This window comes from Canis lupus, chromosome 18 (genome assembly GCF_011100685.1).
Source record: "Canis lupus familiaris isolate Mischka breed German Shepherd chromosome 18, alternate assembly UU_Cfam_GSD_1.0, whole genome shotgun sequence".
Lineage (NCBI taxonomy): Eukaryota > Metazoa > Chordata > Mammalia > Carnivora > Canidae > Canis > Canis lupus.
Window position 1 is genome coordinate 41,870,587 of NC_049239.1, and position 15,738 is coordinate 41,886,324.

The window sequence follows — 15,738 nt, forward strand, 5'->3', positions numbered from 1 at the left end:
CATAGACCTCAGAGGTTTCCTGAATGAGCCCTCCTGGACTATGACCCCCCTGAGGGGAGGGATTACATCTTGCTTTCACTTGTGGCCCCAGTGCCTCACTCATTGCAGACATTCAATATTTAATGAATGAAGGGGTGAAGGAGTATGTGAAATGATGATGATGATGATGATGATGGTGGTGGTGGTGGTGGTGGTGGTGGTGGTGATGATTATACGGTTGTCATTACAAGCATTAAATTGGAGATGCTACAAGATGGGAAGTCCCCCAAGGTCCAGGCTGGATTTGATTCCCTAGATGTCACTTCTCCCCCATGTTCCCCTCTACTCTAAACAGTTTCCTCATTGCATTTTTCACCTCATTATTCCTCAACGTGTAGATGAGAGGGTTAAGCAAAGGTGGCATGACAATGTTAAAGAGGATGACAAGTTTGTCAACAGCCAGGGTGGTGGAGGGACGAATGTACATGAACATGGGGGGCAGAAGGACCAAAAGAACAGTGACGATGTGTGAGCCACATGTAGAGAGAGCCTTGCGCCGACCCTCAGATGACTGGCTTCTCAGGTTCAGTAAGATGACCACGTAGGAGATGATAAGGATGGTAAAGGACACGAGAGATATCATGCCACTGTTGGCCACCACAATGAGCCCCACCACATAAGTGTCTGCACAGGCCAGCTTCAGCAAGGGATGAACATCACAAAAGAAGTTGTCAATCTCATTAGGCCCACAAAAGGGCAGCTGGACTGTGAGGAGGGTCTGTAGGATGGAATGCAGGAAGCCACCCACCCAAGAGGCCCCTGCCAGCAGACCACACTTCCACCGATCCATGATAGCCGTGTAGTGCAGGGGCCTACAGATGGCCACATAGCGGTCATAGGCCATAGCTGTGAGGAGAAAGATCTCAGTGCCACCAAAGAAGTGGGCAGAAAAGAGCTGGGTCATGCACCCATTGAAGGAGATGGTCTTTCGCTCCACGAAAGTGTCAGCAATCATCTTGGGTGTGGTAGCAGATGGATAGCACATGTCCGCAAAAGACAGGTGGCTGAGGAAGAAATACATGGGAGCATTCAGGGTCTTGCTGGCATTAATGGTGATGATAACCAGAAGGTTTCCCAGGACAGTGAGCACGTGGAAGAGGGAGAAGACCACAAAGCACACAAGCTGCATCTCCCTGCTCTGGAAAAGGCCGAACAACACAAATTCAGTCACGTTGTTCTTGGTTCCCATGGCTTCTCTGCCCTGAGCACTGACAAAGTAGTTAGCTCTGCAAGGACATAAATTATATGATATTAGAAAGTTTCCCAAATCGGGGAAATCAGAATACTGTATTCAGGACTAATAATGATTCTAACACCAAACTACAATTGAGGGAGAAGAGTTCCCCACACCTAAAGCAATTCTCAGAAACCAACAAGGTGTCCTACAATTCAACTCAGTTCTGACACTATGTACCTGGAGACAGTTTCAGATCCTACCGGTTAAGCGTTCAGCCCACAAGACTGGCCGCTGTTCTGTATTCCAAATGCCAGTTGCAACCCAGATCATCAACTGTGCTTCTGATAATGTCTATTGATCAAAGATTCCAGTGACCCCCTTCCTTCTGTTTGATTCATTTGCTAGAGCAGCTCACAGAATTCAGAAGAAGATTTATTATAGAAAGATACAACTAAGGAATAGCCAGATGGAAGAGATGCATAAGGCAAGATTTGTGGTAAGGGCACGGAATTTACATGCTCTCTGACAGCATCACTCTCCCCAGATCTCCACCTGTTCACCAACCTGGACTCTCTCTAAACCTCAGCCTTTGGATTTTTTATGGAGCCTTCAGTACTTAGGCATGAGTGTTTAAATCATTGGCCATTGGCCATCATTCAACCATTAGTCCCTCTTTCCTCCCCCAAGTTCCAGAGGTAGAACCCTGCAATCACAGGGTTGGTTCCCCATCCACTCATCCCCCAACCTCACATGACCTAGGGGCATTCCAAAGGTCACCTCATTAACATAATGAAAGACACCCTGATCTCTCTCACCACTCAGGAAATTCAAGGGTTTTAGAAGCCATGTGCTACAAATAGCAAAGACCAAGTACGTACTTCTAATCATAAACCACTACATCACAAGGTCCCAGCTACGCTATATACTAACTGTGGACTTTGGCAAATCAATTAACTCTTCAGGACCTCAGTTTCAAAGTTTAAAAAACAGGCAGATTTCCAGTTCAAGATGGTGACACAGGAAGCCTGGTCCCACCTCCTCCACAGAACACACCAAATTACACTTAGAACAATTCCAAAAGAACTGAGGGCTGACTCAACAGCTCCTAAACAATCAAATATAGAATGGCAAGAGACACCAAGAGAGACAGAGACATAGTACAAAGGGAACCCCACCTTTGATGCTCTAAGTGGGAGTAGGGAGGTATAGTACCCAAGGCCTGAGAACAGATCCCTCTATCTTTGGTCACAGAAAAAAAGCCTTGGTTTAAAAGAGCAACTAGTGTTTTAAGCAGGTACTTAAGTTCTAACAGGATATCTGGAGGTCAGCAAAGAAGTTCTGCCAGCTAGTGGGGAAGTCAGAGGCCCATCCTCCTGGTAGTGTTCCAAAACAAAGCCACAAAAAGCCAGGTCAAACCAGACTGGCTCAAGATAAAAATTTTCTCAGATCAACAAAAGGTAAAGAGTTTATCATCACTAAACTAGCGAGTGCGGGGCAAGATGGTGGAAGAGTAGGGTCCCCAAGTCACCTGTCCCCACCAAATTACCTAGATAACCTTCAAATCATCCTGCAAATCTACAAATTCGAGATGGGATTTAAAGAGAGAACACCTGGAATGCTACAGTGAGAAGAGTTCGCGCTTCTATCAAGGTAAGAAGACGAGGAAAAGAGGAAAAAAGAAATAAACAAAAGGCCTCCAAGGGGGAGGCGCCCCGCGAGGAGCCGGGCTAAGGCCGGGGCGAGTGTCCCCAGGACAGGAGAGCCCCGTCCCGGAGAAGCAAGAGCTGCACCAATCTTCCCGGGGGGGAAAAGGGCTCGCAGGGAGTTAGAGCAGGACCCAGGAGGGCGGGGATGCCCTCGGGCTCCCTGGGACACTAACAGACACCTGCGCCCAGGAGAGTGCGCCAAGCTCCCTAAGGGCTGCAGCGCGCACGGCGGGACCGGGAAGCTGCTCGGAGGGGCTCGGGGGCTGCTGCGCTGAGGGGGCTGCGGGGCGGGAGCGCGAATCCAACAGCACAGGCCCCGGAGCACAGGGCGCGGGGACACAGCCCAGGATCCGGCCTCCCCCCGAGACAGGCAGAGGCCGGGAGGGCCCAGGACAGCAAGGACACTCCTGCCCCGAGCTGAGCGGATCAGAGCGCCCCCCCCCCCCCCCCCACCCAGCATCCAGGCCCCTGGAGACTGAGAGCTCCGGAGTTAATGGGGGAGCTGAACCCAGGGCTCTGGAGCTGCCGCAGCCATTGGGGTTGTTCCTCCTGGGGCCTCACGGGGTAAACAACCCCCACTGAGCCTCACAGTGGCCTCACCGGATAAACAGGATAAACATCACTCACTGAGCCCTGCACCAGGCAGGGGATGAGCAGCTCCCCCAAGTGCTAACACCTGAAAATCAGCACAACAGGCCCCTCCCCCAGAAGACCAGCTAGACGGACAGGGGAAAAACAAATTATTGACCAAGCAGCACTGGAAAGTTCCAGGGAAGTCAAGGGATTTACAGTATGCAGAAACAGAGGATACTCCCCCTTGTTTTTTTGTTTTTTGATTTCTGTTTGCTTCCCCTCCCCTTTTTATTTCTTTTTTCTTTTCTTCTTTTTTTCTCTTTTTTTCTCTTTTTTTTTCTTCTTTTTTCTTTTTTCTTTTTTCTTTTTCTTTTCTTCTTTCTCTTCTCTCTTTTTCTCCTTTTCCCAATACAACTAGTTTTTGGCCACTCTGCACTGAGCAAAATGACGAGAAAGAAAACCTCACCTCAAAAGAAAGAATCAGAAACAGTCCTCTCTCCCACAGAATTACAAAATTTGGATTACAATTCAATGTCAGAAAGCCAATTCAGAAGCACTATTGTAAAGCTACTGGTGGCTATAGAAAAAAGCATAAAGGACTCAAGAGACTTCATGACTGCAGAAATTAGACCCAAACAGGCAGAAATTAAAAATCAATTACATAAGATGCAATCCAAACTAGAGGTCCTAACAACGAAGGTTAACAAGGTAGAAGAACGAGTGAGTAACATAGAAGACAAGTTGATGGCAAAAAGGGAAACTGAGGAAAAAAGAGACAAACAATTAAAAGATCATGATGATAGATTAAGGGAAATAAGTGACAGCCTGAGGAAGAAAAAATCTACATTTAATTGGGGTTCCCGAGGGCACGGAAAAGGACAGAGGTCCAGAATATGTATTTGAATAAATCATAGCTGAAAACTTTCCTAATCTGGGAAGGGAAACAGGCATTCAGATCCAGGAAATAGAGAGATCACCCCCCAAAATCAATAAAAACTGTCCAACACCTCAACATTTAATAGTTAAGCTTCCAAATTCCAAAGGTAAACAGAAGATCCTTAAAGCAGCAAGAGACCAAGATCCCTAACTTATATGGGGAGGAGTATTGGGGTAACAGCAGACCTCTCCACAGAGACCTGGCAGGCCAGAAAGGGCTGGCAGGATATATTCAGGGTCCTAAATGAGAAAAACATGCAGCCAAGAATACTTTATCCAGCAAGGCTCTCATTCAGAATAGAAGGAGAGATAAAGAGCTTCCAAGACAGGCAGGAACTGAAAGAATATGTGACCACCAAACCAGCTCTGCAAGAAATTTTAAGGGGGACTCTTAAACCTTTAAGAAGAAATCCAATGGAACAATCCACAAAAACAGGGACTGAATAGATATCATGATGACACTAAACTCCTATCTTTCAATAGTAACTCTGAACGTGAATGGGCTTAATGACCCCATCAAAAGGCTCAGGGTTTCAGACTGGATAAAAAAGCAGGACCCATCTATTTGCTGTCTACAAGAGACTCATTTTAGACAGGACACCTACAGCCTGAAAATAAAAGGTTGGAGAACCATTTACCATTCAAATGTTCCTCAAAAGAAAGCAGGGGTAGCCATCCTTATTATCAGATAAACTAAAATTTATCCCGAAGACTGTAGTGAGAGATGAAGAGGGACACTATATCATACTTAAAGGATCTATCCAACAAGAGGACTTAACAATCATCAATATATATGCCCGAATGTGAGAGCTGCCAAATATATCAATCAATAACCAAAATTAAGGCATACTTAGATAATAACACACTTCTACTTGGTGACTTCAATCTAGTGCTTTCTACACTTGATAGGTCTTCTAAGCACAACATCTCCAAAGAAACAAGAGCTTTAAATGATACACTGGACCAGGTGGATTTCACAGATATCTACAGAACTTTACATCCAAACGCAACTGAATACACATTCTTCTCAAGTGCACATGGAACTTTCTTCAGAATAGACCACATACTGGATCAAAAATCAGGTCTGAACCAATACCAAATGATTGGGAGCATCCCCTGTGTATTCTCACACCATAATGCCCTGAAATTAGAACTAAATCACAAGAAGTTTGAAAGGATTTCAAACACGTGGAGGTTACGGACCATCCTGCTAAAAGATGAAAGGGTCAACCAGGAAATTAAGGAAGAATTAAAATGATTCATTGAAAATAATGAGAATGAAGATACAACCATTCAAAATCATTGGGATACAGCAAAAGCAGTCCTGAGAGGGAAATATATCGCAATACAACCATCCCTGAAAAAACTGGAAAGAACCCAAACACAAAAGCTCACCTTACACCTAAAGGAGCTAGAGAAAAAACAGCAAATAGATCCTACACCCAGCAGAAGAAGAGAGTTAATAAAGATCCAAGCAGAACTCAATGAAATCGAGACCAGAAGAACTGTGGAACAGATCAACAAAACCAGGAGTTGGTTCTTTGAAAGAATTAATAAGTTAGATAAACCATTAGCCAGCCTTATTATTAAAAAGAAGAGAGAGAAGAATCAAATTAATCAAATCATGAATGAGAAAGGAGAGATCACTACCAACACCAAGGAAATACAAATGACTTTAAAAACATATTATGAACAGCTATACGCCAATGAATTAGGCAATCTAGAAGAAATGGATGCATTTCTAGAAAAGCACAAACTACCAAAACTGGAACAGGAAGAAATAGAAAACCTGAACAGGCCCATAACCAGGGAGGAAGTTGAAGCAGTCATCAAAAACCTCCCAAGACACAAAAGGCCAGGGCCAGATAACTTTCCTGGGGAATTCTATCGAACTTTTAAAGAGGAAACCATACGTATTCTACTAAAGTTGTTTGGAAAGATAGAAAGAGATAGAATACTTCCAAATTCATTCTATAAGGCCAGCATCACCTTAATTCCAAACCCAGACAAAGAACCCACCGAAAGGGAGAATTATAGACCAATATCCCTGATGAACATGGATGCAAAAATTCTCAACAAAATACTAGCCAATAGGATACAACAGTACATTAAGAAGATTATTCACCATGACCAAGTGGGATTTATCCCCGGGATGCAGGCTGGTTCAACACTCATAAAATAATCAATGTGATTCATCCTATCAGCAAGAGAAAGAACAAGAACCATAAGATCCTTTCAATAGATGCAGAGAAAGCATTTGACAAAATGCAGCATCCATTCCTGATCAAAACTCTTCAGAGTGTAGGGATAGAGGGAACATTGCTCAGCATCTTAAAAGCAATCTACGAAAAGCCCACAGCAAATATCATTCTCAATGGGGAAGCACTGGGAGCCTTTCCCCTAAGATCAGGAACAAGACAGGGATGTCCACTCTCACCACTGCTATTCAACATAGTATTGGAAGTCCTAGCCTCAGCAATCAGACAAAAAAAAAGGCATAAAAGGCATTCAAATTGGCAAGGAAGAAGTCAAACTCTCCCTCTTTGCCGATGACATGATACTGTACATAGAAAACCCAAAAGACTCCACCCCAAGATTGCTAGAACTCCTACAGCAATTTGGCAGTGTGGCAGGATACAAAATCAATGCCCAGACATCAGTGGCATTTCGCTACACTAACAATGAGACAGAAGAAAGAGAAATAAGGAGTCAATCCTATTTACAATTGTACTCAAAAGCATAAGATACCTAGGAATAAACCTAACCAAAGAGGTAAAGCATCCATACCTTAAAAACTATAGAACACTTCTGAAAGAAATTGAGGAAGACACAAAGAGATGGAAAAATATTCCATGCTCATGGATTGGCAGAATTAATATTGTGAAAATGTCAATGTTACCCAGGACAATTTATGCATTCAATGCAATCCCTATCAAAATACCATGGACTTTCTTCAGAGAGTTGGAATGAATTATCTTAAGATTTGTGTGGAATCAGAAAAGACCCCAAATAGCCAGGGAAATTTTAAAAAAGAAAACCATAGCTAGGAGCATCACAATGCCAGATTTCAGGTTGTACTACAAAGCTGTGGTCATCAAGACAGTGTGGTACTGGCACAAAAACAGACACATAGATCAATGGAACAGAATAGAGAATCCAGAAGTAGACCCTCAACTCTATGGTGAACTAATATTCGACAAACGAAGAAAGACTATCCCCTGGAAAAAAGAAAGTCTCTTCAATAAATGGTGCTGGGAAAATTGGACATCCACATGCAGAAGAATGAAACTAGGCCACTCTCTTGCACCATACACAAAGATAAACTCAAAATGGATGAAAGATCTAAATGTGAGACAAGATTCCATCAAAATCCTAGAGGAGAACACAGGCAACACCCTTTTTGAACTCAGCCACAGTAACTTCTTGCAAGATACATCCACAAAGGCAAAAGAAACAAAAGCAAAAATGAACTATTGGGGCTTCATCAAGATAAGAAGCTTTTGCACAGCAAAGGATACAGTCAACAAAACTAAAAGACAACCTACAGAATGGGAGAAGATATTTGCAAATGACATATCAGATAAAGGGCTAGTTTCCAAGATCTATAAAGAACTTATTAAACTCAACACCAAAGAAACAAACAATCCAATCATGAAATGGGCAAAAGACATGAACAGAAATCTCAAAGACGAAGACATAGACATGGCCAACATGCACATGAGAAAATGCTCTGCATCACTTGCCATCAGGGAAATACAAATCAAAACCACAATGAGATACCACCTCACACCAGTGAGAATGGGGAAAATTAACAAGGCAGGAAACAACAAATGTTGGAGAGGATGCGGAGAAAAGGGAACCCTCTTACACTGTTGGTGGGAATTTGAACTGGTGCAGCCACTCTGGAAAACTGTGTGGAGGTTCCTCAAAGAGTTAAAAATAGATCTGCCCTACAACCCAGCAATTGCACTGCTGGGGATTTACCCCAAAGATACAGATGCAATGAAATCCGGGCCACCTGCACCCCGATGTTTCTAGCAGCAATGTCCACAATAGCCAAACTGTGAAAGGAGCCTTGGTGTCCATCGAAAGATGAATGGATAAAGATGTGGTTTACGTATACAATGGAATATTAGCCATTAGAAACGACAAATACCCATTTGCTTTGACGTGGATGGAACTGGAGGATATTATGCTGAGTGAAATAAGTCAATCAGAGAAGGACAAACATTATATGGTCTCATTCAGTTGGGGAATATAAAAAATAGTGAAAGGGAATAAAGGAGAAAGGAGAAAAACTAAGTGGGAAATATCAGAAAGGGAGACAGAACATGAGAGACTCCTAACTCTGGGAAACGAACTAGGGGTGGTGGAAGGGGAGGTGGGCGGGGGTGGGGGTGACTGGGTGATGGGCACTGAGGTGGGCACTTGATGGCTGAGCACTGGGTGTTATTGTATGTGTTGATATATTGAGCACCAATAAAAAATAAATTTTTTATTAATAATAATAATAATAATAAAATAAAATAGCCTTACAGGAAATGTTAAAGGGACATCCTTACATGGAAGATAAATGACCATAATTAGATACTAGAACATTGTGAATAAAAAGATATAAAATATGACAGCATATACATAAAATGTGGAGAATGGAGTAAAAAGGGAGAGAAGGATACAAGAAAGATTTATCTTTTTTCCTGTTTTTTTAAAATATAGTATGTGTTTGAAGTTAAGTACCATCAAATTAATATGCACTGCTATTTACTTAGGAAGCTCTATATGAATCTCATGATAACCATGAACTCAAAACCTGTGATAGATACACAAAAATTAAAGAAAAAGAAAGCCAAACAAAACACTGTAGGTATCCATCAATCACAAAGACAGAGAATATGAGAACAAACAAAGAACTATTTAAAAAAAAAAGTGCTTTTGCCCCTTCCACACGGTCACGCTGGGCTAGTACCCGCTCCTGGAATCGGGCCGCAGCCTCGCCGCACCTGCCGCCCGCCGCCCGCCAGCGCCTCTAGATCATGGACCCCCGCAAAAGTGAGCGAGCTTCAGGCCTTCGTGAAAATGTGTAAGCAGGATCCGAGCGTTCTGCACACCGAGGAAATGCGTTTCCTGCGGGAGTGGGTGGAGAGCATGGGGGGTAAAATACCACCTGCTACTCATAAAACTAAATCAGAAGACAATATCAAGGAAGAAAAAAGAGATAGTAAGAAGGCAGAGGAAAACATAAAGACAGACGAACCATCAAGTGAGGAAAGTGATCTAGAAATTGACAATGAAGGTGTAATTGAACCAGATACTGATGCCCCTCAAGAAATGGGAGATGAAAATGTAGAGATAACCGAGGAAATGATGGATCAGGCAAATGATAAAAAAGTGGCTGCCATTGATGCCCTAAATGATGGTGAACTACAGAAAGCCATTGACTTGTTCACAGATGCCATCAAACTAAATCCTCGCTTAGCCATTTTGTATGCCAAAAGAGCCAGTGTCTTCATCAAATTACAGAAGCCAAATGCTGCCATTCGAGACTGTGACAGAGCTATCGAAATAAATCCTGATTCAGCGCAGCCTTACAAGTGGCGAGGGAAAGCACACAGACTTCTGGGTCATTGGGAAGAAGCAGCACATGATCTTGCCCTTGCTTGTAAACTGGATTATGATGAAGATGCTAGTGCAATGCTGAAAGAAGTTCAACCCAGGGCCCAGAAAATTGCTGAACATCGGAGGAAGTATGAACGAAAACGTGAAGAGCGAGAGATCAAAGAAAGAATAGAAAGGGTTAAGAAGGCTTGGGAAGAACATGAAAGAGCCCAGAGGGAGGAAGAAGCCAGACGACAATCAGGAGCTCAGTATGGCTCTTTCCCAGGTGGCTTTCCAGGGGGAATGCCTAGTAATTTTCCTGGAGGAATGCCTGGAATGGCAGGGGGGATGCCTGGAATGGCAGGAATGCCTGGGCTCAATGAAATTCTTAGTGACCCAGAGGTTCCTGCAGCCATGCAGGATCCAGAAGTTATGGTGGCCTTCCAGGATGTAGCCCAGAACCCAGCAAATATGACAAAATATCAGAGCAACCCAAAGGTTATGAATCTCATCAGTAAATTGTCAGCCAAATTTGGAGGTCAAGCATAATGCCCTTCTGACAAAGCCCTTGCTGAAAGAAAAGCAACTTCGATCACCTAATGGATGTCGCAATAATACAAACCAGTGTACCTCTGACCTTCTCAAGAAGAAAGCTGGGGTGCTGTGAAGAGAATCCCTACCCCTCTGCCCCACATGCAACTGAAACATTCTACAGTGGTTTGCCATTAGGGTATTCATTCAGATAATGTTTTCCTACTAGGAATTACAAACTTTAAACACTTTTTAAACCTTAAAAATATTTAAAAACATTAAAAACAGAGCTTTTTAATGGCAATAATCACATACCTATCAATAATTACTTTAATTGTAAATGGCCAAATGCTTCAGTCAAAACACACAGAGTGGTAGAATGTATTTTTTTAAAAAAATATACATATAGGCTGCCCACAAGAAACTCAGACCTAAAGATGCATACAGATTAAAAGTGAATTTGTGAAAAAAATATTCACGGTGCAAATGGAAGTGAAAATAAAGCTCTAAGGCAATACTTTATCAGACAAAATATGTTAAAATAAAGACAGTAACGAGAGACAAAGAAGGGCATTGTAGAATGATAAAGAGATAAATCCAACAGGAGGACATAACAATTGTAAATTTATACACACTCTACACTGGAGCACCTAAACACATAAAGCATATATTAATAGACGTAATGGGAGAAAATGATTGTAGCACAATAATAGTAGGGGGCTTTAACACTCCACTTAAATCAATAGGTAGATCATCCAGACAGAAAACTGATAAGGAAACAATGTTTTTGAATGACATATTGGACCAGACAGACCTAACAGATATATACAGAACATTTCATCCACAAACAATAAAATACACATTCTTTTGAAGTGTACAGGGAACATTCTTCAGAATAGATCACATATTAGGACACAAAATATGCCTCAATAAGTTTAAGAAGACTTTTGTCTTCTTAAAAGACCATGTATCTTTTCTGACCAAAATACAATGAAAATAGAATACATCACAAGAAAAAAAAAACTGGAAAAAAAAACCTAGAGATTAAACAACATGTTACTAAACAACCAGTAGGTCATTGAAGCAGTCAAAGAAGAAATTTTAAAAAGACATTGGAGACAAATGAAAATGAAAACACAACAGTTCAAAATCTCCAGAACACAGTGAAAAGAATTCTGAGAAGGAAATATATAGCAATACAGGACTACCTCAAGAAATAAGAAAAAAAAATAAGCAATCTAACATTGCACCTAAAGGAACTGGAAAAAGAACAAAGAAAACCCAAGATGAGAAGAACAAAGGAAGTAATGAAGATCACAGCAGAAAGAAATGACAGATGCTATTGTTAATGACATTATTTTATATTTTTGATTTTCCTCTTTTACATTGCTAACATATAGAAGTAATTGGTTTTTATGTATACCTTATAATAAGCGAAATTGCTATGCTCACTTATTAATTCAAGAAGTTGATTTGTAGAGTCATTTGGATATTCTTATACAAATTCATGTCACCTGCGAATCATAGCAAGTTTACTTGTTGCATCATTTGTATGCTTCTTAAATTTTCATTTTGCTGTATCATATTTGATAGTCCTTCAGCAAAAAGCTGACTAGCAGGAGCGGTGGTCTCGGCTTTATCACAGTCTCGGTCCCTGAAGGAAAGATTTCAATTTTATCCCTTCAAGAACTGTATTGACTTGGATTATTTCAAAATACACTCTTTATCCAATTAAGGAATGGTATCTCTATTTGTAGTTTTCTAGGATTTTGTCATGAATGGGTGTTGAATTTTATTAAAAGCTTTTTTTTCCTGTAAAAAAAAAAAAAAAGAAATGACAGACCAAGAAAAATAATAATAATAATAACAAACGAAAAGAAAAACAAAAATGATGATGAAACCAACAGCTGGTTCTTTGCAAAGATAAAGTTAAAAAAAAAAAAAAAACTCTTAGCCAGACTCAGCAAGAAAAAAGAGAAACAACCCAAATAAATAATAGCAGAAGTGAGAGAGAAATAACAACTGACACCACAGAAATACAGATGGTTGTAAGAGAATACTATGAAAAATTACATGCCAACAAACTGGACTACCTAAAAGAAGTGGATAAATTCCTAGAAATATGAAATCTTCCAAAATTGAACCAGAAAGAAATAGAAAATCTGAGCAGACCAATTACAAGTAACAGAATTGAAGTGGTATTTTAAAAAACTATCAAAAATAAAGGTGCAGGATTAGATGGATTCACAGGCGAATTTCCACCAAAAATTGAAGGAAGACTTAGGGGCACCTGGGTGACTCAGGTGGTTAAAGTATCTGACTCTTAATTTCAGATCATGATCTCAGGGTCATGAGATCGAGCCCCACATGGGGCTCGGCATGGAGCCTGCTTAGGATCCTCTCTCTCCCTCTGCCCCTTCCCACTACTTGTGCTCATTCTATAAATAAATAAATAAATAAATAAATAAATAAATAAATAAATAAATAAAAGAGTTAATATCTATTCTCCTCAAAGTATTTCAAAAAATAGAAGAGGAAGGAAAACTTCCAAATACATGCTATGAGGCCCTGATTCCAAAACCAGATAAAGACATCAGAAAAAAGAAAACTATAAGCCAATATCCTTGATGAACATAGATGCAAAATACTTGCAAAGCGAATCTGATAATACATTAGAAAGATCATTCACCATGATCAGGTGCAATTTATTCCTGAGATGCAAAGATTATTCAATATTCACAAATCAATCAACCTCATACACCACATCAACAAAACAAAGGATAACAATCATTCATCATCTCAATAGACGCAGAGAAAGCTTTTGACAAGATTTAACTTCCATTCATGATTTTTAAAAAATAGCCACTCTCAATGAAATGGGGATAGAGAGAACATACCTCAGCATAACAAAGGCCATATATGAAAAAACCCACAATTTACATCATGCTCTATTGTGAAAAACAGAGATTTCTCTCTAAGGTCAGGAACAAGATAAGGATATCCACTCTTGCCACTTTTATTCAATATAGTACTGGAAGTCCTAGCCACAGCAATCAGACAAGAAAGAAAAAAGAAAAGAAGGGGAAAATCCTAAAGACACCACTGAAAAACTAACAAATAATAAATTCATCAAAGTGGCAGGATACAAAATTAATACCCAGAAATCAGTAGCATGTCTATACATTAATAAGAAAGTTGCAGAAAGAGAAATTTTAAAAATACCATTTACAAATTACACCAAAAAGAATAAAATACCTAGGAATAAACATAAAGAAAGACCTATACTCTGAAAACAATAAACCATGATAAAAGAAATTGAAGATGACACAAACAAATGGAAAGATAGTCCATGCTCATAGATTGGAAGAATTAAGATTGGTATACAGCCCATAGCACCCGAAGCAATCTACAGATTCAATGCAATCCCTATCAAATACCAAAATCATTTTTAACAAAACTAGAAGAAATTATATCAAAATTTTTATGGAGCCACAAAAGACCCCAATGGCCAAAGCAATGCTGAGAAAGAAGCTGGAGATATCACACTTCCAGATTCCAATTTGTACCACAAAGCTGTAGTAATCAAAACAGTATGGTACTGATACAAAGTAGACACACAGATCAAATGAACAGAATAGGGAGCCCAGAATAAAACCCACAATAATATGGTCAATTTAATCTACAACTAATGAGTAAAAAATATATAGTAGGGAAAAGACAGATTTTTCAAAAAATGGTACTGGGAAAACTAGCCTGCTACATATAAAAGAATGAAATTGGATTACTTTATAACACCATACAAAAAAAAACTCTAAATGGATTAAAGACCTAAATGTGAGACCCAAAACCATTTAAAAAATCCTAGAAGAGGACACAGGCAGTAATTTCTCTGACATTGATCATAATAACCATTTTTCTAGATATGTCTCCGAGGGCAAGGGAAACAAAAGCAAAAATAACCTATTGGGACTACAATCAAAATAGGAAGCGTTTGTACAATGAAAGAAGCCATTAACAAAAGACAAACTCTTGAATAGGAGAAGATATTTGCAAATGATATATCCCATAAGGGGTTATATATGTATCCAAAATATAAAAGAACTTCTACAACTCAACACCAAAAAAAAAAAAAAAAAAGTCTGATTAAAAATTAGGCAGAGGATCTGAATAGACATTTTTCCAAAGAAAACATACAGATAGCCAAAATACACATGAAAAGATGCTCTACATCACTCATCATTAGGGAAATGCAAATCATAATGACAATGAGATATCACTTGTTAGAATGACTAAAATCAAGAAGATAAGAAACAAAAGGTGTTTGCAAGAATGTGGAGAAAAAAGAATAGTTGGACGCTGCCACTGTGGAAAACAGTATTGGAGGTTCCTCAAAAAATTAGAAATAGAGGGATCCCTGGGTGGTGCAGCGGTATAGCGCCTGCCTTTGGCCCAGGGCGCGATCCTGGAGACCCGGGATCGAATCCCAGGTCGGGCTCCCGGTGCATGGAGCCTGCTTCTCCCTCTGCCTGTGTCTCTGCCTCTCTCTCTCTCTCTCTCTCTCTGTGTGTGTGACTATCATAAATCAATAAAAAATTAAAAAAAAAGAAATAGAAATAGCACATGATCCAATTATTCTACTATTGGGTATTTACCCAGGGAAAATGAAAACACTAGTTCAGAAAGATACATGCACCCCTATGTTTACTGCAGTATTATTTCCAAAAACCAAAACAGGGAAGCAACCTAAGTGCCCATCAGTAGACGAATGGATAAGGAAATGTGGTATAGAGAGAGAGAGAAAGAGAGAGAATACTACCCAACCATAAAAAAGGATGAGATCACGCCATTTGAAACAACATGGATAGACCTAGAGGGCATTATGCTAAGTAAAATTAGTCAGACTGAGAAAGGCCTAAACCGTAAAACCCCACTCACAAATGGAATCTAAAAATAAATAGACATAAAAGCAGAATTGGAACTATAAATACAGAGAACAAACTGTTGATTGTCACAGGGGAAGGGTGTAGAGAATTGGGTGAAATAGATGAAGGGGAGAGGGAGATACAGGCTTCCAGTTATGGAATGAGTAAGTCACAAGTGTAAAATCAGAGCATAAAGAATACAGCCAATGATATTGTCATAGTGATTTTAATGGGATAGACGGTAGCTATACTTGTGATA

The 15,738-nt window shown here is 40.3% G+C and overlaps 1 protein-coding gene and 1 pseudogene across 1 annotated transcript; one reads left to right on the top strand and one right to left on the bottom strand.

Annotated features, from left to right (window-relative positions):
• Nucleotides 1-298: 298 nt before the first annotated feature.
• Nucleotides 299-1,228, bottom strand: OR4S1 (olfactory receptor family 4 subfamily S member 1). Its single transcript, NM_001388641.1, is given in 1 exon segment — nucleotides 299-1,228. A coding segment is annotated over 1 exon segment (930 nt).
• Nucleotides 9,379-10,854, top strand: LOC483608 (hsc70-interacting protein pseudogene; annotated as a pseudogene).